A 25953-nucleotide genomic window follows, 5' to 3' on the forward strand; every position below is an offset into this window, starting at 1 on the left:
AAAAATATATATATTACTAAATTGTACCTTAAATATATCTAATGAACAAAAATCTTTTGAACAAAAGCCTATACAAATAGCCTAAGAGCAATAAATAAACTTCATATACTGCTTTTTATTTTAAATGAAGATATGATTTTTATTTCTTCCGGGACTTTTAATAATAGGGGTGTCACACCAAAACTTAACAATAGTGGTTCCAAATAAGCTATAAGTAATAAAGTCTGAAACTATCACGGCAGGCATCAGTCAAATTTGCATATTCAGCCTAAATGTATAATTTAAAATTTGCATATAGTACCACAACAGAGGACATGGTTTTCACTGACAAAATATATCAGGTTTCTAGCAAGGTCAACTGTCCTTCTTTAATAATTCTCCAAATGACAATATTTTTGGGTTTGAAATGTCAAAGAAACATTATCACATGATTTTTTAAAAATAAAATAAAACAAACAGGCCTATTAACTGTATACAACTGTATTTCAAACTGAAATAATTTAGCTTACTGTGTCTGGAGATGACATTTATGTATGCACTTGCAGTGAAAGCACACTTGACACCTTTAATCGTGTGTCTGCTGACATCTACTGGACATTTACACTCATTTGAGTTCATTTCTTGAGTTTGTAAAGGATCATACATTTCTTCTGTAGATCCAAAAATGACATTAAATGATAAACAAAACAGTCAATCCTTTAAAAAGTTAACATTTATTAAAGTTTTTTGGCAGCGAATAGTGATGCATTTAGTCTCATATAGTTCATCTTTGATTAAACTAAAAGTTTGTTTGGAGTTCAACAGAAGAAAGAAACTCAAAAGTAAAGAACCACTTGAGTGTAAATGTTAATTTCGTGTGTAATGTTTCTTTAACTGGTGCGAATGAATACTCGTCTTCTATTGGCTGATGGACGCAGTGACGGAGAGCTGCAGTTTGACATCCCTCATTTAACCGGAGAGGATAAAACTGGCACAAACTCACACCATGGCATCAGAAAAACGTAAGTAACCTTATATATTCAGTTTGTTTGCTTTGTCTGAGGATTTAGTGTCGCAATAGCGATGTCGAATGTCTCTGTTACTTTATATTTAAAAAGATTTGAAGACTCACCAACTGCTCTTTAACGAATTCAAACGGTCGTCTCGTCTTGTGTATTAATAAACACGCCAAATGTCTGACTTGTCATTGTACAACAAAACATTGATTAACTCAGTTACACAGTGACTATGACACATGTTCACCTTTGTATTTATTAACATATAAAATATAGGTAATGTCATATTTTACCAGTCAAAAGTTTGAAAACAGTGAGATTTGTTGTCGATGTTTTTTAAAAAAGCCTTATGTAATTTCAATTAAATTACATATATGTGATTCAAAGGTAAAATTTCACCGTCATTACTGATAATAAATCATCATTACTCTATCATCACTCCAGTCTTACTACAATTAATTACTTACTCCATCATTAATCTACTCATTATAATATGGAGATTTGTTGTTTTATGTTTTATCAGTTATTATTGGTAAATAATCAATAATAATTAGTTTTACGATTATTACTGCTAAAAAGATTTTATTTTCTTGCTTCATGCAATCATGGAAACTTATAGACATTTTAGGATTCTTTTATTTAAAAAAATAATTATTTGAATTTTCTTACATTAAAAGTGTCTCTCTAATGAATAAAATTGAAATGTATTCTGTGTGTGATAGAGGTAAACTTTGTTTTATATTCACACATTCAGACTTTCCCCTTAATAATATAATATCTTTAAAGTATTATTTGCAAACTCCAAACAGTGAAATCATATTAGCAGCCAATGACTATAAAAGTACAACATGTTTCACAGTATAAATAAACAGTGTTGATGTTGTTTTCAAGTCATATTTGCATGCTAATTCCGATTGAATATTCAAAATAACATGGTAAATAATATAGAGACTTCTAAATGAATGAATGTTCGAATATAAAACCAACTTTACCTCTATCTCTCTCTGTGTGTGTGTGTGTGTGTGTGTGTGTGTGTGTGTGTTAATTAATGAATAAAAAATACATACTATGTACACTAAAACAAATATTTGTTGTTTGTTCAAACTTATTTAAAATAAGTTGAAACAACATAATTCTTGAGTTTTTTGGGGGGAAAACTTAATTGTTTTATGTTTGATCCACGTAAATTTGTAAAAAAAAAAAAAAAAAAAAAAACGATACATTAACTTAATTCTTCATGTTGTCCCTACACAAATTGATCAGCATTTTTTACAGTGATATAGTGCTGTATATTGTAGCATTTGAAATAAAGTAACACTAAAGAACCATTACAGGCACTACATAGGTACTATAGAGTGTTTCTATTTAGGACCATGTTTTTAATTTTTTTATTTTTATAGTGTGTGATTAATGACACATACTGTACGTAATTTCAATATGTATTTTATACATGCAAATAGTCTGTAACCTAAATAAAAAGAAATAAAGTAAAATTTTAAATAAATTTAAATTAAAAACATACAATTTAAATGAAATAAAAAAACATGAAATAAAAATTTTATTAATAATGTTTTTTAAAATAAAATCAATAAAAATTAAAAAACACAAAATTAAAATAAAATATAATTAAATAAAAATAAAACATTTATTAGTTAATCAAATAAAAATTAAATTACAAAATTAAAATTAAATAAAATTAAATATATATTGTTTTATTTAAAATGTAAGAAAATTAATAATTCGATTAAAATAAAAAATATATATAAAATTATTAAAAACACAAAATTAAGTTAAGTTAAATTTAAGTTAAATTAAAAAAATAACTAAAGAAACATTTTATTTAAATTTAAAATAAAAATTAATTCATAAATTTTTCTTCGGCTTAGTCCCTTTATTAATCAGGGGTCGCCACAGCCGGAATGAACCGCCAACTTATCCAGCATATGTTTTATGCAGCGGATGCCCTTCCAGCTGCAACCCATTACTGGGAAACACCCATACACACTCATTCACACACATACTCTGTGGACAGTTTAGCTCACCCAGATCCAATTAAATGAATAATACCTTAAACAAAAAATTTAGATAAATGTAAAATTAAAAATTAAAAAACAAAAATTTCATTAAATATAAATGTTAATAAAAAAACACAATTTAAAATAAAATTAAATAAAAAATGCATTTGTTAATTAAAAATTAAGAATTGTAATGAATAAAAAAAAAATTAATTAAAAAAGTTAAAATGTAAATCTGTACCTCTGTTTGTGCTTTGTGAAACAGTCTACTTTAAACTAAATCTGTGTGACAGACAGTGTAGATTGTGAGGTTGTGTGCTGGTTTTGCAGTTTGTGTGTTCACGAGGGCGACATGAACATGAGCGACAGAAGAAAACACGTTAAAACATCTGAAAACACACGAAAGGACAGTTTGTTCTCTCTTCGGGTCATCTTCCTGGACGACAGCGAGCATGTTTTTCAGATGGAGGTGAGACAATCCTTTATAAATATACTATTTCACCGTCAACATGTTTTAAAAAAGCACACGCGATATAGCTTCTTATTTTAAGCCATTTATGCTGAGGGGCATGTATTGCATTTTTTAAGAGGTACACGGGACAATGAGTCTGTTGAGTGGGCCGGCTAGTTTGGCTTAAGGGTTTGTGAAAGAAAATGCATGTCAGCATCCCAATTTGTCTGTGCACGCTTGAGTGTCTGACCAAAAGGCCTTGCATATTGTGCTGTATTAGCAATATTAAAGAGGAAATCTTCTAAACAGGGGTGTGCTAACAAACATCCCACAAACGTGGACCCTGCAAAGATGGTTGGTAACACTTTTATTTTACTACACTGTAAAAAAACTGGGTTCAACATAATCAATTTATGTTGGGACAACATGAAATCAAGTTAGCTTATTAGTCTTGATCAATTTAAATGGATTGAACATAAAACTATTAAGTTGTCCCTAAAATAATTGTGTTGTTTCAGCTCATTTTAAATAAGTAGTTTGAACAAACGGCAAATATTATTATTTTTTGTGCAAATTAAAAGAATAGTTCACCAAAAAAAGTCAATTCTAGCAAACTTATGGATTTTTGTTCTTCTGTTGAACAATAAAACTACATTTTTTGAAGAATTTCTATATATTTTTCCAGCATTCTACAAAACATAAATTATTAAGTTAATAATGACAGAATTATTTTACATGATTTACTTTAAGAACCTCTAATACTTACAGACGAGTCTATAATGATGTTTTCATTAAATACTGTATATATATTTAATTTTTTATAATATGTCTATAATATTTAGCCGCACCATGTTGGTGTTTTCATTCATTCATTTTCTTGTCGGCTTAGTCCCTTTATTAATCCAGGGTCGCCACAGCGGAATGAACCGCCAACTTATCCAGCAAGTTTTTACACAGCGGATGCCCTTCCAGCCACATCCACACACACACTCACACACACACACAACCCACGCAAACGCAGGGAGAACATGCAAACTTCACACAGAAACGCCAACTGAGCCGAGGCTCGAACCAGCGACCTTCTTGCTGTGAGGCGACAGCACTACCTACTGCGCCACTGCCTCGCCCATGTTGGGGTTTTGTAACATTTAATTTTAACGAGGTGGGTCGTAAGCCTAACACTCAACCTGGAGGACCAGGACACACACACATACACTACGAACAATTTAGCTTACCCAATTCACCTATTCCACATGTTTTTGGACTTGTGAGAGAAACCCACCTCACCATGGGGAGAACATGCAAACTCCACACAGAAATGCCAACTGACCCAGTCGGTGCTAGAACCAGCGACCTTCTTGCTGTGAGGCGACAGGGCTACCCACTGCGCCACTGTGCCACCCCATATAATATACAGATAAGTCAGAATTATTAGCCCCCCTGTTTATTTTTTCCCCAATTTCTGTTTAACGGAGAGCAGAACACATTTTTAAACATAATAGTTTTAATAACTCATCACTAATAACTGATTTCTTTTATCTTTGCCATGATGACAGTAAATGATATTTTACCAGATTTTTTTAAGACACTTTTACACATTTAAAGGCTTAACTAGGTTAATTAGGTTAACTAGGCAGGTTAGGGTAATTAGGCAAGTTATTGTATAACGATGGTTTGTTCTGTAGACTATCGGAATAAAAAATAGCTTAAAGGGGTTAATAATTTTGTCCCTAAAATGGTGTTTAAAAAATTAAAAACTGCTTTTATTCTAGGCAAAATAAAACCAGCAACAATCAAGAATGCATGATTATATGCTGTCATGGATTTGCAATGAAATAATGTCAGTGGAAGTCAATGGGGGACAAAAAAGCCCCTAACAGAATGAAAGGGGAGTCAGTCTGAACAGCAAACAACTGACTTTCAGTGTCTGGAAAAAGAGCTTGTAAAATTCCAGAAATTCAGTGTTTTTATTATATAAAACCATTGATGTTTTTAATGAATTGATGTATTTTAAGCAAAGGGTTCTGGGAAAGGATTTCTTCAACTCAGTTTGTGGACACCTTAAACTGGTGGAAAAGGAATACTTCGGCCTTGAGTTTCGACATCATTGTGGGAGTTATGTGAGTGGTCGCTTATATTAAAGATGCCTTTGCTTTGTTAATAAGACATAAGACATTACACAGCCGGCAAAATATGTTGAACATGTCACCTTTTTTATTTCAGAAAACATCTCTAAAGGTGCTGTTGACTTTCACATTTTTACCGGATGTTGAGAGCAACCAAAGAAATCCATCTATGCAGAGAAAACAAATCTAATTAGTTTACTAATGAAGTTCTGTGTAATAAAGTGAAATGACACCGTGGGAAAAGTATTGAACACATGAAGAAAGGGAGGTGTAGAAAGGCAGTGAAAGCCCAGACAGCAGCTAAAATCTCTCAGTAGTTCTTCGTCAACCCTCTGGCCTTTCTCAGTGTAAATGAACATCAGCTGCTTCAGTCCAACATCTACATTAGCAGGAGGATGAAGATGAAACCAGGGTGGACATTTCAGCAAGACAATGATCCAAAACACAGCAAAGGAAACTCTCAGACTTTCAGAGAAAGAAAATCAAGCTGTAGAATGGCCCAACCAATCACCTGATGCGAATCCAATAGAAAATACAAAATAAAGATCAGATTTGACAGACAAGATTCACAGAACCATCAAGATTTTTACATTTTCCCACCTGAGCAATGCATGTGACTTCATTCTCCATATTAGAGGCGTCTTTAAGCTGCAGACACCAAAAACACCTTTAATATAAAGTATTAAACACATTCAGTAGTTCAGCGCTTTCTCCTTCTGTCATTTCATTGTTATTATACACACCTCATTTCTCAGATTTAGTTTTGATGTTTGTATTGTTTAAATTCTTACCAAAATCTAGTTTAATTCCACGCCAACAGCCCCTTCAGAAATGTTGTTCCTAGGAAAAAACATCACATGTTCAATCCTAATTTTTCTCTACTGTATATAAACCTGTGATGGTAATATTGACTGACCTGATGATGTCATTTGTGTTCATCGTCTTCATAGGTTTGGCTGGAACTGCTTAAGCCTCTTGCAAAACAAATTAAAAGTAAGTCTGCAACTTACTATTCCAGCAGATGTTCTAGGAGCAGATGCCATTACAGCCGCAATCCAGTACTGGGAAACACCCATACACTCTCACATGCACACACACACACTCATACACTACGGCCAATCTAGATAATCTAATTCACCTATAGCGTTGGTGTTTTGACTGTGGGGGAAAACCGGAGCACCCGGAGGAAATGCATGCCAACACGGGGAGAACATATATATATATATATAAATATAAATATATATATATATATATATATATATATATATATATATATATATATATATATATATATATATATATATATATATATATATATATATTTGTATATATACATTAACACAAACACATCATGCACGGTTTTTATTATTAAGAGAAAACATGGCACTAAAATCAAATACTGTAAAATCGATGGCTTCCAACATTCCTTTTTGCCACTGCTTTATAGGACAAGATTACAAATGAGGCTGGTGAAAAACAAATCTGATCTTCTCTCCTTAAAACAGGAAGAAATGATCTGACCTTCCGCTTCATAGTGAAGTTTTTCCCTCCAGATCCAGGAGAACTACAGAGAGAAGTGACCAGGTGCAGCACACACACACACACACACACACACACACACACACACGCACACACACGCACACACACACAAACTGCAGCATATACACTCAACAGCCACTTTATTAGGTACTAGTACCAGGTTGCCCCCAGAACGGCCTTAGAAAATCCCAGTAGATCAGCAGTTTCTGAAATACTCAGAGCAGCCTGTCTGGCAGCAACAACCATGCCACGTTCAAAGTCACTTAAATCCCCTTTCTTCCCCATTCTGATGCTTAACGTAATATAGCATTTTTTTCCATTGAATGATGCATATTGTTCAATCATCGGCAGAGATGGGGGACTCGAGTCACATGACTTGACTCAAGTCAGACTTAAGTTGCAAAATTTAGGACTTGAGACTTGCTTGACAAATATCCAAAAAAGACTCAACTTGACTTGGACTTGACTGTCATGACTTGAGACTTGACTTGGACTTGAGTTAAATTACTCGAAATAACTTGTTTTTGTTAAATAAATAACTGTTTGTTACAGATTATGCATTAGATATTAAACCGAAAGTTATATATGTACATATAAATTGCAAAAAGAAATGGCAAAAGTTTAAAAATCGACAAAAATTTGATTGATTTGAAAGTGACTTGGTAGACCAAGCTACTGTATGACTCGACTCGACTTGAGTCAGACAAAAATTGACTTGACTTGCTTGAGACTTAATCCCACCTCTGATCATTGGTATACACCGTCATAAAAAATAATAAATACATAAATTATACAGTTGTTAATATATATATATACAGTTGAATTATTAGCCCCGTTCAAATTATTTTCTTCTTTTTTAAATGTTTTCCAAATGATGTTTAACAGAGCAAGGAAATGTTCACAGTATGTCTGATAATATTTTTTCTTCTGGAGAAAGTCTTATTTGTTTTATTTCGGCTAGAATAAAAGCAGTTTTTAATTTTTTAAACACCATTTTAGGGACAAAATGATTAGCCCCTTTAAGCTATATTTTTTCTCGATAGTCTACAGAACAAACCATCATTATACAATAACTTGCCTAATTACCCTAATCTGCCTAGTTAACCTAATTAACCTAGTTAAGCCTTTAAATGTCACTTTAAGCTGTATAGAAGTGTCTTGAAGAATATCTAGTCTAATATTATTTACTGTCATCATGGCAAAGATAAAGTAAATCAGTTATTAGAGATGAGTTATTAAAACTATTATGATTAGAAATGTGTTGAAGAAAATCTGCTCTCTGTTAAACATAAATTGGAGAAAAAATAAACAAGCGGGCTAATAATTCTGACTTCAACTGTGTATATATATAATGTATATACAGTTGAAGGCAAAGTGATTAGCCTTCCTGTGAGGGGTGTGATATTTATTCTTTTATAAATATTTCTCATGTTATATTTACAGAGCAAGGAATTTTTCACAGTATTTCTTATACATACATATATATATATATATATATATATATATATATATATATATATATATATATATATATATATATATATATATATATATATATATTATAGAGAGAGAGAGAAGGTCTTATTTGTTTTATTTTGGCTAGATAAAAAGCAGTTTTTAAATATTTTAAAACATTTTAGGATCAATATTATTAGCTCTCTTAAGCAATAATTTTTTTAGATTGTCTTCAGAACAAACCATTGTGATACAATAGCTTGCCTAATTACCCTAGTTAAGCCTTATTGGGGAAAATATAAAATAATTAAAATTTAACAGGGCTAATAGGACTTCATTTGTATACCAAATCAAATATATTACATCGTATGATAATACATTTGCCATGGGTAATTTCCTAATTTGTTTTCTAATATTTAAATAACATGAAAGTGTTGCTTTAAATCATATTAATTAATCCAGTATAATTTTGTACATTTTTTAATGAACTTACTATTACAGTAAAAACACGATCCCATTTATAACACACTAGAGTTCAATGCTGAAAACACAAGTTGACCTGAGGCTGCCTTTGCCTTGATTTGCTCACCAATGTCTTGTCATGTGACATTTTTTACATTTTGAAAGTTTCATTTACAACATTTAATTAAAACTTTTTATGTTTTTACATATTGTTTTGTAGCAATAAAACAAAGAAACAAAGGGTTGCGTTCAAATCAAAATAACAATCTCTATCTATAGCAATCGCCCCAACCACATCCTCATCATTCTTCCTCTTTTCAGATAGGATGGTGGGGCAAATCAAAGGGTACCGTTGGCCAACTTTGGGCAACTCTGATCTCAGTGTTGGTCTGCGTTCTCCGTCTCCCGCAGGTATCTGTTTGCGCTGCAGATTAAACAGGATCTGTCCAATGGCAGTCTGACCTGCAGTGATAACAGTGCAGCTCTGCTGGTTTCCTATCTTCTTCAGGGTATGTGCAGTTTCCTTAGTCTGTGTGTGTGTGTGATTCTGCAGCACAGAAGGTGTTACCACTGAATGTCCCCACAATTCACAAAAACAAATGTGTGTGTGTTTCTGCAGCAGAGATTGGGGACTTTATAGAAGAGCTGGACAAGCAGCATTTGGAAAACAAGCGGTACATCCCAAACCAGGACGTCCTCCACAAAAAGATCATGCGTTTCCATAAGAGGCACAGGTAAGCTTAGTTATGCAGTTATCAGCTGTTTTTTGAGCTTACACACACATGAAGGATCGCTCTAGCAGTCTAGATAAAGAAATCATCTTCATGTTCATAATGTAAAAGGGGTTAGGTGCATGTGTGACCCGCTTTACACGCGTCATATTATCGCAACACACACATTCAGCCTATTCGAACAAGGCTACATTCGTTGTTTCGATTACTAAAATGTGAAATTTTACCGGGATTTTTCTAATGTTATTATGCTTTGTTGACTTTTGATGTTGAAAATTCAACTCAAGTGACTTTTGACATTTTTGTCGTTATAAAAATATAATATATAATAAATAATATATAGAGAAATAAGTCTGTAAATAAGAGAAAATGTATTTGCAGTCTATTACAAGGACTTTGCAGCGTAATTTACAACACCGACCCAGACAATATAGCACTTTAAACTATAAAAAATGTTAACAAGAGTAATGTTTTCGAAATTTTTAAGATGAAAAGAAAGAAAGAGGTCCCATAATGCAATTCAAGAGCATAAAAAATTGGGGGAAAATTTATATTTTTTACATAAAGTTGAAGTCTGAATTATTAGCCCCCCTGAATTATTAGCCCCCGTTTATTTTTCCCCCAGTTTTCTGTTTAACAGAGAGATGTTTTCAACACATTTCTAAGCATAATAGTTTTAATAACTCATTTCTAATAACTGATTTATTTTATCTTCGCCATGATGACAGTAAAAATTATTAGACTAGATATTCTTCAAGACACTTCTATACAGCTTAAAGTGACATTTAAAGGCTTAACTAGGTTAATTAGGTTAACTAGGCAGATTAGGGTAATTAGGCAAGTTATTGTATAATGATGGTTTGTTCTGTAGACTATCGGAACAAAAATTAGCCTAAAGGGGGTCATAATTTTGTCCGTAAAATGGTGTTTAAAAAATTAAAAACTGCTTTTATTCTAGTCAAAATAAAACAAATAAGCCTTTCTCCAGAAGAAAAAATATTATCAGACTTACTGTGAAAATGTCTTTGCTCTGTTTAACATAATTTGCGAAATATAAAAAAAAAAGAGGGAAAAAAAATCAATGGGGGGGGCTAATAATTCTGACTTCAACTGTATATATGTATTTTTTTTTACAGTGTGTGTTTGGTTTTGTCCATGTTTCAGAGGTCAGTCTCCAGCCGAAGCGGACCATCAGCTGCTGGAGGTGTCCCGTAAGCTAGACATGTACGGCATCCGGCCTCACGCCGCCACTGATGGAGAAAACATGAGGATCAATCTGGCCGTCACTCACTGTGGCGTGCTGGTTTTTCAGGTGCAGACTATGTGTTATGCATTATTGCTTATAATGTTACATTTTAACCATTATTAAACGTCTGGAATACTTGATTCTGATTGGTCGGTTGTGACATTCCAGGGAATTTTAATTCCTAGATAACAACCGGTAAATAACACCAGTTAATCTGGAAACTTTGAATCATCTTGACCATCAGTAATTAGGTTTATATTCATATACTTACTGTACATCCACATTCATATGGATCTGCTTGTCTGTCGCCATGTTTTTTTTTACTCTTTTTTTTTTGGCGCCATCAGGTTAGTGTATACTCCATCAGCTGTTTTAGCTTCTGTCAGCTTTGTGTTTCTGACTGAGTCATCTGAACTCTTCATACATTTTTCATCATTCTTCATAACCTAATCTTTATTAGCAGTCTAAAGTGCTGGTAATCTGTACCAGCAATTATGGCTGCACAATATACATTTCAGCGTCGTATACAACAGAGCTACACGCCATTCTGCATTAACATCCTCCTGTATGTACTTTATCCCTATAACTTAACAACGATCTGTTGTATTTGTATTTTTAGGGAAACACCAAAATCAATACGTTCAGCTGGGCCAATGTGCGCAAACTCAGCTTCAAGAGAAAGCACTTTCTGATAAAGCTGCACACAACTATTGTGGTAAATATTTCACACTCATTCAAGGAGCACTGCTGACAATGTCCTGTTGAATTTACTGTCAATCAAACCTCCGCTAAAGTACTGTATTAATATTTACAAAACCATTTAGCATGCTCTAACTACATTAGTATGCTTTTACTGAAAAATAAATGTAACATTTTGTTGTGCTGTATGATAGTTATTCAGTACACTACCTGACAAAAGTCTTGTTGCCTATCCAAGTTTTAGGAACAACAAATAATAGCTTGACTTCTGGTCAGATCTGGCTTATATGAAAGGCAAAGGCCTCTAGATGACACTTATTTGAGCACAATAAAATATGATCATGATTTTTAATTATTTAATTAGGACAGTGCGGTCTGACTCTGCTTAACCAAAAGTCTCATCACTGAACAGAAATAATGTCCAGTATAGAATATAAAGTCCTGCTGCAGTGGAGACAGAATGAATATTGTGTCTGACTCCATCATGAGCTTGGAGGAATGCATCCATACATCTCTGACATGACTCAAATCACTGATTAACAAAGTCATCTGGAATGAAGAAGAAAGCCGTGCAGGACTCCCAGAGTTCATCAAGAGTCTTTGTCATTCTTCATCTTCAACGTCTCCTCCTTCATATTACCCAAGACATGCTCAATAATGTTCAAGTCTGGTGACTGGGCTGGCCAATCCTGGAGCAGCTTGACCTTCTTTGCTTTCAGGAGCTTTGATGTGGAGGCTGAAGTATGAGCAGGAGCGCTATCCTGCTGGAGAATTGTCCCTCTCCTGTGGTTTGTAATGTAATGGGCAGCACAAATGTCTTGATACCTCAGGCTGCTGATGTTGATCATCCACTCTGCAGATCTCTCGCACGCCACCATACTGAATGTACCCCCAAACCATGATCTTTCCTTCACCAAACTTGACTGATTTCAGTGAGAATCTTGGCTCCATGCTGGTTCCAGTAGGTCTTCTGTAGTATTTGTGATGATTGGGATGCAGATCAACAGATGATTCATCAGAAAAATCCACCTTTTCCAAATGATCGACTAGAAGTCAAGATATTATTTGTTGCCGCTTATAACTGAGACCAATGACAAGACGTTTGTCAGGTAGTGTAGGTTACTGTACTTAATTTGCATTGTGAGGGATAAGATCTTGGCATTATTAAAATGCTGTTTAGGATATATTTAATATTTATTTTTGAATCCTCATTAAATAACTTGCAATTAGATGCTAGTTTCTCGATTTACTGTACGTTCATTATTTACTGTCTACATCTCCAATTTGTAATCTACTGTATTTTCTTTGATTTTCGCTCACTTTTTTATTTTGTTTACTGTATTTTGATTCACAGCCAATTAAAAACAACACTATTTTTAATTAAATATTTCCTCACAATGCCAATTTTAAACTATCATACACTAAAATACAACTCATATTACATTTAAATGCAGTCTAATCTACACACATTGTTAATAGTGAGTCTATAAAATATCCACCCATGCTGTTGGTGTGGCATTGGGAGCCAATTGAAACTGACTTTGTGTCGTCATGTCTGCTCAGGCGTCCTGTAAGGACACGGTAGAGTTCACCATGGCCAATCGGGACGTTTGTAAAGCCTTCTGGAAGATGTGTGTGGAGTATCATGCCTTCTTCCGGCTTTCTGAAGAACCGAAGAGCAAGCAAAAATCACTCCTTTACAGCAGGGGATCTTGCTTTAGATACAGGTACATCCTGTTAAAACACATTACAAGTCTGGAGTATCACTGTATAATGGAACGGTGTGTTACGTTTAACATGATGTAAATGAAAAGGGCAGTGTGGAAAATGAATGTCAACTCAACAAAATGTGTATATTCAGATTATATGAGTTATTTCTGATTTGCAGGTACATTTCAAGCATTTTCACAGTCATTTTCCCTACTGGATTGGCATGAAACAAATGTATAACATAATCAACTGTTAATGTAAAATAATCCAAAATGTTAACGTGATGGGGAACATTTGATTACTTAATTGTTGTTTAAAGTTCATCTACAGAAATAAGTTAATAAATTAATATTTTCGTGACAAAACAACCCTAAATATACACAAAAATATAATATTTTTAGAGATAAGTTGATATAATTAAAATAAAATTTTCTTTTTTTATTTTAAGAAAATAATGTTTATTTTAAAAAAAACAGACATTTTCAGGACAAAATATCCTGAAACGCACACAACATATTATATTTTTAGAGATAAGTGGATATAATTTTAATAAAGTTGTATTTTTTTCTGGGAAAATTCTATGTTTATTTATAAAAATGGGTATAGTAGAAGTCTTTAAATTGATATTTCAGCACAAAATGTTCCTAAATACACACAAAACTATTATATTTTTAGAGATAAGTGGATATAATTTTAATAAAGTTGTAGTTTTTTTTTTTGAGAAATAATTGTTATTTACAAAAACAGATATTTTCAGGACAAAATATCCCTAAATACACAAAATATATATTTTTCAAGATAAGTTGATTTACTTCCAATAAAATGTTAGTTTTTTTTTTGAGAAAATATTGTTTGTTTAAAAAAGAAAAAAAAAACATTTTTAGAACCAAATATCCTGAAATACACACAAAATATTATATTTTAGAGATAAGTGGATATAATTTCCAATAAAATTTTTAGAGAAAATTGTTTGTTTACAAAAACAGATATTTTCAGCACTAAATGTCCCTAAATACACACAAAATATATTTTTAGAGATAAGTGGATATAATTTTAATACAGTTGTAGTTTTTTTTGTTGAGTAAATTATGTTTATTTAAAAAAAACAGATAATTTTTAAACAAAATATCCCTAAACATACACAAATTAATATTTTTTGAGAGATAAGTTGTATTTTTTCTGAGAAAATTATGTTTATTTACAAAAATGGGTATAATAGCTTTTAAAAGCCTTTAAGTTAATATTTCAGCACAAAATGTCCCTTTAATACACACAAAATATTATATTTTTAGAGATAAGCTGATATAATTTTAATAAAGTAGTTTTTTTTTTTTTGTGAAAATGTTTATTTACAAAAACGGATATTTTCAGGAAAAAATATCCCTAAATAAACACATATAATTAACATGATATAATTCCAATATTTTTTTTAGTAAATCTGTCACTACACCATCCTTTGAGATTAGAAAGAAAAGTGTAAAGAAAACCCAAATACAAAAACATATCGACATTTTAGCAGCTTGAAATAATATATAGAAAAACAAGTCTGTAAAATGTGCTGGCAGCTTATTACAAGGTTTTTGTAGCATAATATACAACAACAACCCAGACAATATATCAGTTTAATCTATTAAACATGTTTATAAAAGCCACTTTTTCAAACATATTAATGTTAAAAGCTGTTGTGGGAAAGATCAAGCTCCCTTAATGCAAAGATATAAAAAATAACCCATTACCCAATCTGTCTCCAACAGTGGAAGAACTCAAAAGCAGCTGCTGGACTTTACAAAGAAATCGGAGGAGAAGATCAACTTACCATTTATGAGGTGCGAGAATCAGTCTCAAAACCTCTCGAATCTTGAAGTGTGATCAGAATAATGAGCTGTTCTGTTCCCTTCAGGAAGTACTGTAAAGACTACTACGACACACGGCAGTGCAGATCCTCACCTGACCTGCTGACCGATGTCTCCAAGCAGGTACATGCTGCATATCTGTACACATTTAGGGTTTACTCACAGTAGGTACAGTTGCCTTTATCCATGGTGAAGTGCCTCCCTCCTCTCTTCCCCGACGGCCTGCGCTCTCACATTCGAGTCGAGTTCTCATTAAAGGGTCCTGCTTTGATACCCGAAAATTCTCCTGGTCTACCTCCTCATGCTGCGCATTGTGTGTGTTGCAGGCGTACGAGCAGTCGTGTGGTTTTCCTCCTCCAAGCGGAAAGCGTAGTCAATCAGCCGTGGAAGTCCTCAACACATCTGAATTTCAGGATCCTCCATCTTCCCTTCAGCACTTCTACTCTGAAGCAACCCAAGCAAGTCCTGATGTACAGCGGGTGCACAGGCACGACCGGAGAGCCGGGTGCAGATGCTGCTGCGCTCCACAACACGGCCGTCTGAACAAACAAAATCTGGTGTTTCTTTACCCAAACCACCCTCACCCTGGCCTTCACCTCCATCCTTTCCTCCCTGTGTGTCCCATAAACGCAGCGTTCGCTCTGGGTCATCCCTGCGCTCCAGTCCTGCTGCCATGCCATTCGTTTTCACCGCCGGCATGCTTCCCAGATGATGCCACGCGCTCATCTAGCTTCTCTGGATCTTCATACGTCTCTCCGAGCATTTTAAACTATCAGCGGTACTGTTGGCCCACAGCTCTCGGCCCAATGCCAGGGTTCTACGTAGCAGGCAGTTTCGAGGACCACAGAGAAGATTTGGGCCACTTTAGTGACGACTGCAGCTACCAAACTGGTCTTCCTCGGCGTTCTTATAGCCAGTCTGATTTGAAGACTTTATGCCAGGCGGATGAATTTCGCCCGCTGGGCCACTATCCGCATTTGTCTCGACGGCAGGGTCTTGTGCGGCCTACATATTTACCCCTGCGTTCATCATTACCGCCTGAAGGGAGTCGGTCAGAACTGAGCCACAGCGATTCGGATTCAGACGCTACATGTTCGTTTTACTGTCCAGGACTCGGCAGATTGGTGCGGTCTGCACCTCTGGCCCGCATGCGCATCTCCTCCGGAAGCTTACAGCTGGATGAAGAAGGAGATAGTAATGAAGACGCTGCGACAGCCAAAAGAGACAAACGCAAGTCCTGAGATGCGACTGAGAGATTTGGTCACAATCACTTCAGCATCGATATTGCAATGTGAACATCAGCAATAGACACATCACAGTCAAAACACTCAATTCAGAACACACCAAGTCTGTGGAGTTCAACTATAATAGAGCGAAATTTTATCTTCTGGATTTTTTAACAATTTCAATTTCGGGATTTTAAGCGTTTAGATCAGGGATGGGGAAACTTGATCCTCGAGGGTCGGTGTCCCTGCAGAGCTTTGCTCCAACACTAATCAAACACATGCTAATCGGTGTCTTTAAGATCACCAGAAGACCACCTTGTAGGTGTCCTACAAAATTTAGGAGCTAAACCAAGCGTCAACCTCCCGCTCTCCCTCGTGAAGCAAATATGAAAGTAACTGAAACTGCAGTTCTTCGAAATTCCACTAGTCCTGGCTCCATATAGAGCAAATTTCTATCGAGTCCACTGTTAAAATGGCCAACTTTACAGGATAAAAAACATGTTTACAGCCTGGTACAAAAAATTATTTTGGTGCATATAGCTAATATTAGCCTTCATGACAACTGAGAGGGGGTGAATTTTTTAGAACTCATCCGCGTGGCCATTTACATGACAGCTAGGTCTCGCTGGTCACCATCACTTCACCTCAGCTGATTCCGGCTGATCAGCCGCTGAACTCGGCATATTCATCATATTTTTGTGTTGTTTTATGTGGCTTTACACAGTCTGTTGCCTTTTAGAATTATTTCATACAATTATCAGATAATGTGGAATGCTGTGTACACTTAATTGTGCTCACAAACCATTCGCGTGTCCTCCATTTCCCAGGTGAGTGAAATTATATCCTTATATACCATCATCAAATGTGATCAAGAATGAGTTTAAATGTTTAAAACGTTTCTTAAACAGTGCATGTTTCTAATGAATTACAGTGCTTTCCTTTATCAACACAATCTTTACTTCAACCAAACAATCCCGCTTAATGGATATCCATACAGCAGTGCATATCCTGTCATATTTGCCATGCAAAAACGCACAGTTAAACGCACATTGTCTGTCTGTGTGTGCTGGAACTTTAAATGGCATTGTGAACTTTATAACAACATTGTGTGCGACTCATCGATGCAAAAAGGCTTGAATAAACTCCACAAATACATCAAATAATCATTGGGACAGTCCTATACTGTAGTATTTCTCACAAACTTTACGCGAGATCTGCTTCATGTCTGTCACTGTGCTGTTTATCTGACACAGTCGAGGCGGAGATTGAGGCACACAGGCATGTGGAAAAGGTGGGCAGGGAGAAACAGCATTAAAGGAAAAACAAAACAGCTGCAGTGTGTTCAGAGCAGAAAACCCCAATGTTCTGAAAGGTATAATAAACTGATGGGAACTTTACACACATTCTGGAGACAAAAAAACGTACCTTAACAGAGTACCCGCTAGAGTTGGGGGATGTCGACCAATGTGGCATCGTACGATGTCTAATGTGAAACCTCGCGATGGACGATGGCGTCATCATCTTGTGAATTGGGGTGGGGGAGGTGTATGATAGTGCGCGCGACGTGTCTGAAGAGCGACGAGGGTTAGGGGGTTAGAAGGGAGCACAACTTATTTGAGGACCGGGAGGAAGACGCGCGATTTCCGGGAGATTATCACTCATTTGCGGGCATTATGAGTCCCGCAAATGCATAGAGACTCCAGGAACTTCCGGGAGACTATGATATCTTAATATCACGTTTAACAACTATAGTGAGACGCAATCCAGCCGTACATCATTGATAAACTGTCGACATGTATTGCTCTCTGCCTGGAGCTCAGAGGAGCGCTTGACAGTGTGTGTCTGTGGTCACGTGACGTGCGTTTTCAGCGGACGGAGGGCTGTTCAGAAATGCTAGGTAAAACACGGTGTAGCTGTTGATCATTTTCGTTTTAAGATGCCATTTTAACACTAAGACGTATTCGAGTAAAAGGGGCCTGAGTTTGTATTTTTCGCGAGCGGGTTTGCAATGGGAGGATTGGTGATGTCGGCTCAGCATCGTGTTGTCTATTATCCAATCGGCGATGGAAAATGGCATCGTCTAGGCCCAACCCTAGTACCAGCGGGGTCTTAAAAGCACTGAAAAAGTCTTACATTTAATAATCTCAAATTAAGGCCTTAATAGGCTTATGCAAAGTCTTCATTTACCACAAAACATATTCATTTATAACAAAATTAAGTGTTACTAATGTAGGCTAATTAAAAACTTATGCAGCGTAACGTTGAGTGCATCTCGCGCTCCACATCATAGCAGAAAGCGCGAAAGCGTGCGCACCTGTTACTTTGGTTACTAGGCAAGAGAGGTACAGAACAAGATCGTCGCTAGCCTAGTTTGTCTGCTAAAATTGGAAAGTGTCGGTTTAATCCGCTTTGGCCAAGGAATCCGAATTATGTTTCAGTCAAGCCTGTGCCAGGAAATGACCGCGATACCTACTGCTGTTGGTGCAGGAAATCTTTTAAGCTAGTGACCATGGGTGTTACGGCCATGGACTCCCATATGAGGGGGTGCCAAACACATCACATGTAGTACTGCTTGTCAGCGCCAACCACCTCTTCGGTTACTGAAACAGCTTTGGCTCTCAGTAATGAAGAAATTTCTACATTAGAAGCATCGCCACCACAGCCAAGGAACATCCTATCTTATTGTGGCTCAACACCAACTCTGTGGGTCCTTCTGTGGGTTTCTAAAACCTTGTTTCCTAACTCTGAGGTTGCAGTTACATTCTCGTGTGGAAGCAACAAAACTGCATATATTACTAAATGTGGATCGGCTCCTTTTATAACTAAAGAACTGACTGACCAGGTCAATGAGGCCAACGGGTTTGTGGTCGTGTTTGACCCTGAGTCTCAATAAGATGACGAGGGTGCTATCACACTAGCACTTTTGGTCTGCGCCCAGGTTCATAGTACTGTACGTTTAGCTTGTGTGAACGTGTCTTCTGAACTCGGGTGCGCACCTGTGAACCGTACCGAGTCCGCCTGAAACAGGTGGTCTGGGAAACTTGTGTGAACTCTGGTACGGTTCAATTCTGATGTGAATGCAATCGTACCAAATAACGGAAGTGAACCGCCAACTGTACAACAAACTTTCGTTTTCATAAGGTTGGTTCGTGTGTGTGTGTGTCAGGTTTCTCATAGCTTGGTGACAAGCGGGACTGAGCCACGGCAAACACAGTGATGCACAGTGATGTCTGCTTGTCTCCTCCAAAAACAGCTTCTGCAGACACTGTGTGATGTTCTGAATGTTTATAATATGTTTGTGGCATATGGACGCGAGTCGCTTTCTGCATGTCCAAAACTAAAAGCTTCAGTAAAAGCAAATCGACTGGGATGTGCGGACGTCTTTCCATTTTGGCGCCTTTCTTCAGTGACTTAAGATTGAGCAACAGCCAAATAATGGAAGTGAACCGCCAACAGTACAACAAACTATCGTTTTCATAACGTTCATTCGTTTGTGTGTCACGTAATGTACCTTGGTGACAAGCGGGACTGAGCCAGGGTAAACACAGTCGCTTTCTGCATGTCCAAAACTAAAAGCTTCAGTAAAAGCAGATGGACCGCGATATGCCTACGTCTTTCCATTTCGGCGCTTTGCTTTCATGACTGTCACCTAGCAACAGCCGTAAACAAAACAGTAGCTCGATGACGCAAGCGTACCGGGGTTCAGAAGGAAAAAAGACAGTGTGAACACAAACCAACCGAGGTGTTAAGGGGGGACAAACGAACTTGGGTACGGTCCAAGCAAATGAACCAAGTGTGAAAGCAGCTGAACCTTCATATTCACTACTATTATTTTCTAGTGTTCAAAATTTATACAGATTTGACATTTTCCCATCATACTTCTGTCAGAATGGGTACAAAGTTGTCACTAAATTTCATTTGAAATGGTATTAAAAAGTCTTGAATTTAATTTGGAGGATCCCGGGGGTGCCCTGCTTAAATCTTGTTAACAGGTGCCCATTAAACAGTGTTCACAATAGTAAAACATGCAGCAAGTCTGAACTTGTGTCGTGAAAGAATACGTCAGTCACACTGAAATGTCATAACTTAAATCTTTATTTGCCACACCAAACAAAACTAATGTGTAACAGTTGAAGTCAAAAATAAAAAGAAGAAGAGAACAGCATCTATATGATACAGCCTACAAAGATTCTCAAATGTACAAAAGCTCTGGTGAAGAAATGTACAAAACCTAGCTCCTGCGCTTACGTTCCTATAAAGAAATATACAAATCTTCTACGAAAATCCCCCTTTTTATTGCTTTAAAATGATCCAGCAGTCTGGCAACATGCGTGAGACGTCGTTTTTAAAGCCGTTTTGCCATAGGGGTCACTTGATTCCTGGAGGGCCGCAGCTCTACAGTTTTGCTCCAACCCTGATCAAACACAACAGATCCAACTAACTCATCTGTGTTTGATTAGTGTTGGAGCAAAACTGTGCAGAGCTGCGGCCCTACAGGAATCCAGTTTGACACCTAAGCATTTTGCGAAGACGACGCCGTCTTTACGAAGACAAACACACACAAAAGTCAACTTTAGGCACAATGGGATGCAACGTTGGCACGGTTTCTCCAAGCCAACAGGAGCGAATATGACATCACCACCGCACCAGCAATGGCACCCTTACAAGCTTGGCGAAAATAAAAATCCCTCATCACAGGAGATTATATAAAACGTAAAACCAAAATAAACGATGTTCGCATTGAGCGCGACTTTCTATACTGCACTCGAATCACTTGCCGCCGTCGCGTGTGTGTGTGTGTGTGTGTGTGAGGTTAAAATGAAGCATACGATGCCTTGAGATCTACTCAAAGTAAGAGGAATGTGAATGGGAAATTAATTAAAAATAAAAGTCCCCATAAAAAAATGTGACTGGAAAATTAATTACAAATAAAACAAAAGTCCCCATAAAAAAATCTGACTGGGAAATTAATTAAAAATTAAACAAAATAGAAGTCCCCGAAGAAAAATGTGATTGGGTGATTAAAAATGAAACAAGTCTCCATAGAAATAGGTGACTGGAAAATTTATTAAAAATAAAACAAAAGTCCCTGTAGAAAAATGTGACATGAAAATTAAAAATAAAACAAAATAAAAGTCCCTATAGAAAAATGTGATTGGATAATTAATAAAAAAAAGTCCCCATAGAAAAATGTGACAGCAAAATTAACTAAAATAAAACAAAATAAAAACCCCCATAGAAAAATATGTTATATGTTTGGGTAATTAATTTCAAAACAAAATAAAAGTCTCACCCTCATAGAAAAAGTGTGCGCAAGTGCATATTTCCTTCAAAACAAAAATACAGTATTCTACTCTAGTATAAAAATATTAGCACACTGTAAAAGAGGGCACTACTTATAATAAATGATGGGCAATTATTCTTAGATAACAGTCCTGTATGTGTATATATATATATATATATATATATATATATATATATATATATATATATATATATATATATATATATATATATATATATATATATATAAATATATATAAAGGGTAGGAATCTAAGACAAATTACTGATATTCAATATATATTCATTGGGCTTCAGGGCATTTTGCACAGCAAAATCCCTCTCATCTTCCTAGCAGTTTTAAATGATTGCTTAATGAGGTATTTCCATTGGTTTGGACTGATATGATATGCATGTAATCCCATACAGCAGTTCTGCAATGCTACAGTGTGTAATAGAGAGCGATAAAGACATCCCAAACCAAACGGTTAATCTCCCAAATATATATTATTGATCATAGTTTAGGATTTAAAGGAAAAGCAAAGGAACGGGGACACTGGATACATTATAAATATATATATATGAAGCTAAAGATGCTCTACTTAACCAGTAAGGATGTTTTGTGTCGTTCAAAAGTAAAAACGCTGAATAAAATAACAGTAACACATCATCCTTGGGCACCAGCGGAAAAAAAAAGACTGATATAAAAGCTTGTGGCAAAATAGTATAAATATAGTTGAACACACACATATTTATAGATCGTCTATATATATATATATATATATATATATATATATATATATATATATTTTCCATTCTTTGGGACAAGAGGAGATTTTCCTTTTGGTTATGGTCAGATAGTGTGTTCCTGGTTTCTCTGTATGTGTGTGTGTGTGTGTGTGTGTGTGAGAGAGAGTGTGTTAAGGTGCAGTCATCAGGGCTGACAGCAGAACAGTGGCGTTCACACTAACTCATAGAAAACCTGCACACAAAACACAGAGAAAACATCACTCACACACACACACACACACACACACACACACACACTTGTACTGTAGGAATGTACAATATTATGATATACAGTGGTCCCTCACTATAACAGTTTGCCTGATATCTCTCTGTCAGATGTAGACCATCAGCTGCACATGATGTATATATCTGCGTAAAGAGGCTGCGCAGAAACACACATTTAAATTTGTTGACAGACAGTGTGAGTTACCTGTCGTAATCGAGTTACTTGTTGGCATGCCAAATTTTAATTGGATGAACATTTTTTGAGTCTTAAAAATAATTTTTATTTAAAAAATAAAACAAAATAAAAAATGTGTAAAAAATAAAAAAATGTGACTGGAAAATTAATTAAAAATAAAACAAAATAAAAGTCCTAATGGAGTTTTTTTGTTGGCGTGACAAATTTTAATTGGATGAACATTTTTTTACTCTTATACCTTATAAAAATACAATAATAGTAATAATAAAATACAATATAAAAATACATTTAGATCATTTACTTTACTTTAATCATTACCATTGAAATGTGAAGAGACCAGCACAATCAATGCGCAGAAATACACATTTAAATTTGTTGACAGACAGTGTGAGTTACCTGTCGTAATCGAGTTACTTGTTAGCGCGGCAAATTTTAATCGGATGAAATTTTTTTAAGTCTTAAAAATAAATAAAAAATTAAACAAAATAAAAGTTCCCGTAGAAAAATGTGACTGGAAAATTAATTAAAATTAAAACAAAATAAAAGTCCTTATAGAAAAATGTGACTGGAAAATTTATTAAAAATAAAACAAAAGTCCCTGTAGAAAAATGTGACTGGAAAATTAATTAAAATTAAAACAAAATAAAAGTCCTTATAGAAAAATGTGACTGGAAAATTTATTAAAAATAAAACAAAAGTCCCTGTAGAAAAATGTGACTGGAAAATTTATTAAAAATAATACAAAATAAAAGTCGTAATGGAGTTATTTGTTGGTGCGTCAAATTTTAATTGGATGAACATTTTTTTACTCTTATACCTTATAAAAATACAATAATAATAATAATAAAATACGATATAAAAATACATTTAAATACATTTAGATCATTTACTTTACTTACTTTAATCATTACCATTGAAATGTGAAGAGACCAGCCCAATAACCTTACTGCACTATTAATCTTTGGTTTTGTTCTATAATGCTGGACTTATATTTCTACGAAGGTTTGATCTTTGAGTGTTTGAACAAGCCAGAATAGTGCATTTAATAAAGACTGCAGTGAGGGGTTTTGCATCCTTAAAACATCTTTAATAGTATAAAATAAAGCGCACTTCTTGGCGGATTCCTCCTGTTGTGGGTTATTTTTAATAACGAGGGACCACTGTACAATAAAACCGTTCCTTAAAGAGCAAAATATAACTGAATACAGTCCAGGTTTGTTAATGACATGCAGACTCCTAAACTCGTCAGTGTAACTGTTATAGGGTGTGTGTGTCTGACCTCTGCACTCTGTCCAGGATCTGTGTGATCATGCGGTCGGTGACTCCAGGACAGAGATCTTCAGCCGTGTGCAGACTCTCCTCCAGCATCTCGATCACTCCTTTCGTCCTCTCATTGTCTCTGTGCTGCGACTTCAGCTGCAGAAAACACCCACAGACAACGTGAGCTTTAAGACATGTTGAAATGCTTAACTATACATACATGCAAAGATATCTCACACACACAAACACACGATCAGCTGATTGTGTCATGGTTAGACTGTTGCATTTTTAGTGTTGTCGATATGCTCATGTTCATACAGGCCATTGGTGCACAACATCTGTATATTTATATTCGCCTCAGAGCATAGTGGGGGTCGTGAGTCTCTGGCACTGTCATTTTAAGGGTGATAAGCTGAAACGTTTGGGAATCCCTGCCCTAAATGAACCCTCCATCTCCTACCTCAGAGAACACAGGAGCCATGACGGTGGTTAAACTGGCCGACTTCTTCTGCAGCTCTTCATCCTGGAGGAGGAGGAGACACGGGCACGTTATTAATTCAATCAGTCTTTCGGCTTAGTTCCTCATTTAGCAGTGGTCAACACAGTGGAATGAACCACCAACTATTCCAGCATACGTTTTACACATATTTATGCCCTTCCAGCTGCAACCCAGTACTGGAAAACATCAATATATGCATATATACATTATTGGGCCAGATTTGCTTACCCAATCCACCTACTGCCAGTCTTTGGGCTGTACGGACACATTATAATGCGGAATTCTGCACACACACAGACATGTACAACTCACCGTGCCATTGGGCTGCTTCTTTTCCGTCTTCTTCTTACGAACGGTGGTGAAGGACCATTCAGGAGAGCTGTCATTGTCCTTACTGCTGGTTTCACTGATTTAAAGACAAATGCATGCGTGATCCTCAGAGCACACACTTTAACATCAATATATTAGGAATAACATACATAGTTTTCATAAACAGTATACTTTGTTTCAGCGCAAAATAAAGCAAATGCATACAGTAAGTGATCCAAATGTTAAAAATGAACAGTGTACTTGTTATCGCGCTGGCTGTGCTTTAAACGTTTATACAATGGATGATTATCCCGGGATAAGAGTATTAGCAGCCATATCAGCTCATAAAACAGCAACGTTTCATTTTCATGCTTTAAATAGAAAAGTTACTGAAAGTCTTTGGTCATTTGAGCTAATGGTCTCATCTGATTTAATGATTTATGCTAAGCTAAGCTAAAAGCGCTCCCGCTTAAGCTGAAAACAAGCTGAATGGATGGAAATACGGTTTACCACTCATCTGTCGGCTCTACTTTTTAAACACGCGTGATAATGACATGTTCAACCTAAATGGTTGGCAATCTTCAATGATCTGCTGGATAGATTTAAACTTGGACTCATTTTAAAGATGACAGATGTCAGATTGTAGCTGAAGTGAAAAGATAAAAACGTTTAAAACAAAACAGAGTTATGTGCCTTTATCTTTATGAAAAAAAAAAATGTATGTTATTATAATAAGGGACTAAGCTGAAAATAAAATGAATGAATGTTATTATAATACATACAAAAACACACAAAAAAACTAAAATTGACAGAAAATTAAAGCTAAATATGGGAACAAATTACATTTTAAATTTAAAGTTTGAAGAAAAAAAAAAGTTTTCAGTAA

The 25953-nt window shown here is 35.5% G+C and overlaps 2 protein-coding genes across 28 annotated transcripts in view; one reads left to right on the plus strand and one right to left on the minus strand.

Annotated features, from left to right (window-relative positions):
- Nucleotides 1-906: 906 nt before the first annotated feature.
- frmd7 (FERM domain containing 7) lies at nt 907-25747 on the plus strand. Of its 26 annotated transcripts, none has more exons than XM_087300261.1 (13): nt 914-1001; nt 3341-3479; nt 5477-5581; nt 6538-6580; nt 7093-7171; nt 9455-9552; nt 9663-9777; nt 10939-11086; nt 11640-11735; nt 13283-13446; nt 15184-15255; nt 15330-15405; nt 15609-21604. In XM_087300261.1, the coding sequence occupies exons 2-13, from the start codon at nt 3363-3365 to the stop codon at nt 16521-16523; spliced, it is 2028 nt and encodes a 675-aa protein (XP_087156387.1). In that variant the 5' UTR covers nt 914-1001; nt 3341-3362; the 3' UTR covers nt 16524-21604.
- stk26 (serine/threonine protein kinase 26) overlaps nt 20586-25953 on the minus strand; it is a 30187-nt gene continuing 24819 nt past the window's right edge. Inside the window, 5 exon segments of one of the 2 annotated variants that reach the window (NM_001127477.1) lie at nt 20586-21949; nt 21982-22771; nt 24279-24415; nt 24720-24782; nt 25071-25164. In NM_001127477.1, coding sequence (NP_001120949.1) covers nt 22756-22771; nt 24279-24415; nt 24720-24782; nt 25071-25164 — 310 coding nt within the window. In that variant the 3' untranslated portion in view covers nt 20586-21949; nt 21982-22755. 2 annotated transcript variants of the gene reach the window in all.

The sequence above is a fragment of the Danio rerio genome, chromosome 21, assembly GCF_052040795.2.
Source record: "Danio rerio strain M-AB ecotype USA chromosome 21, GRCz13ab, whole genome shotgun sequence".
In the NCBI taxonomy this organism is placed as follows: domain Eukaryota; kingdom Metazoa; phylum Chordata; class Actinopteri; order Cypriniformes; family Danionidae; genus Danio; species Danio rerio.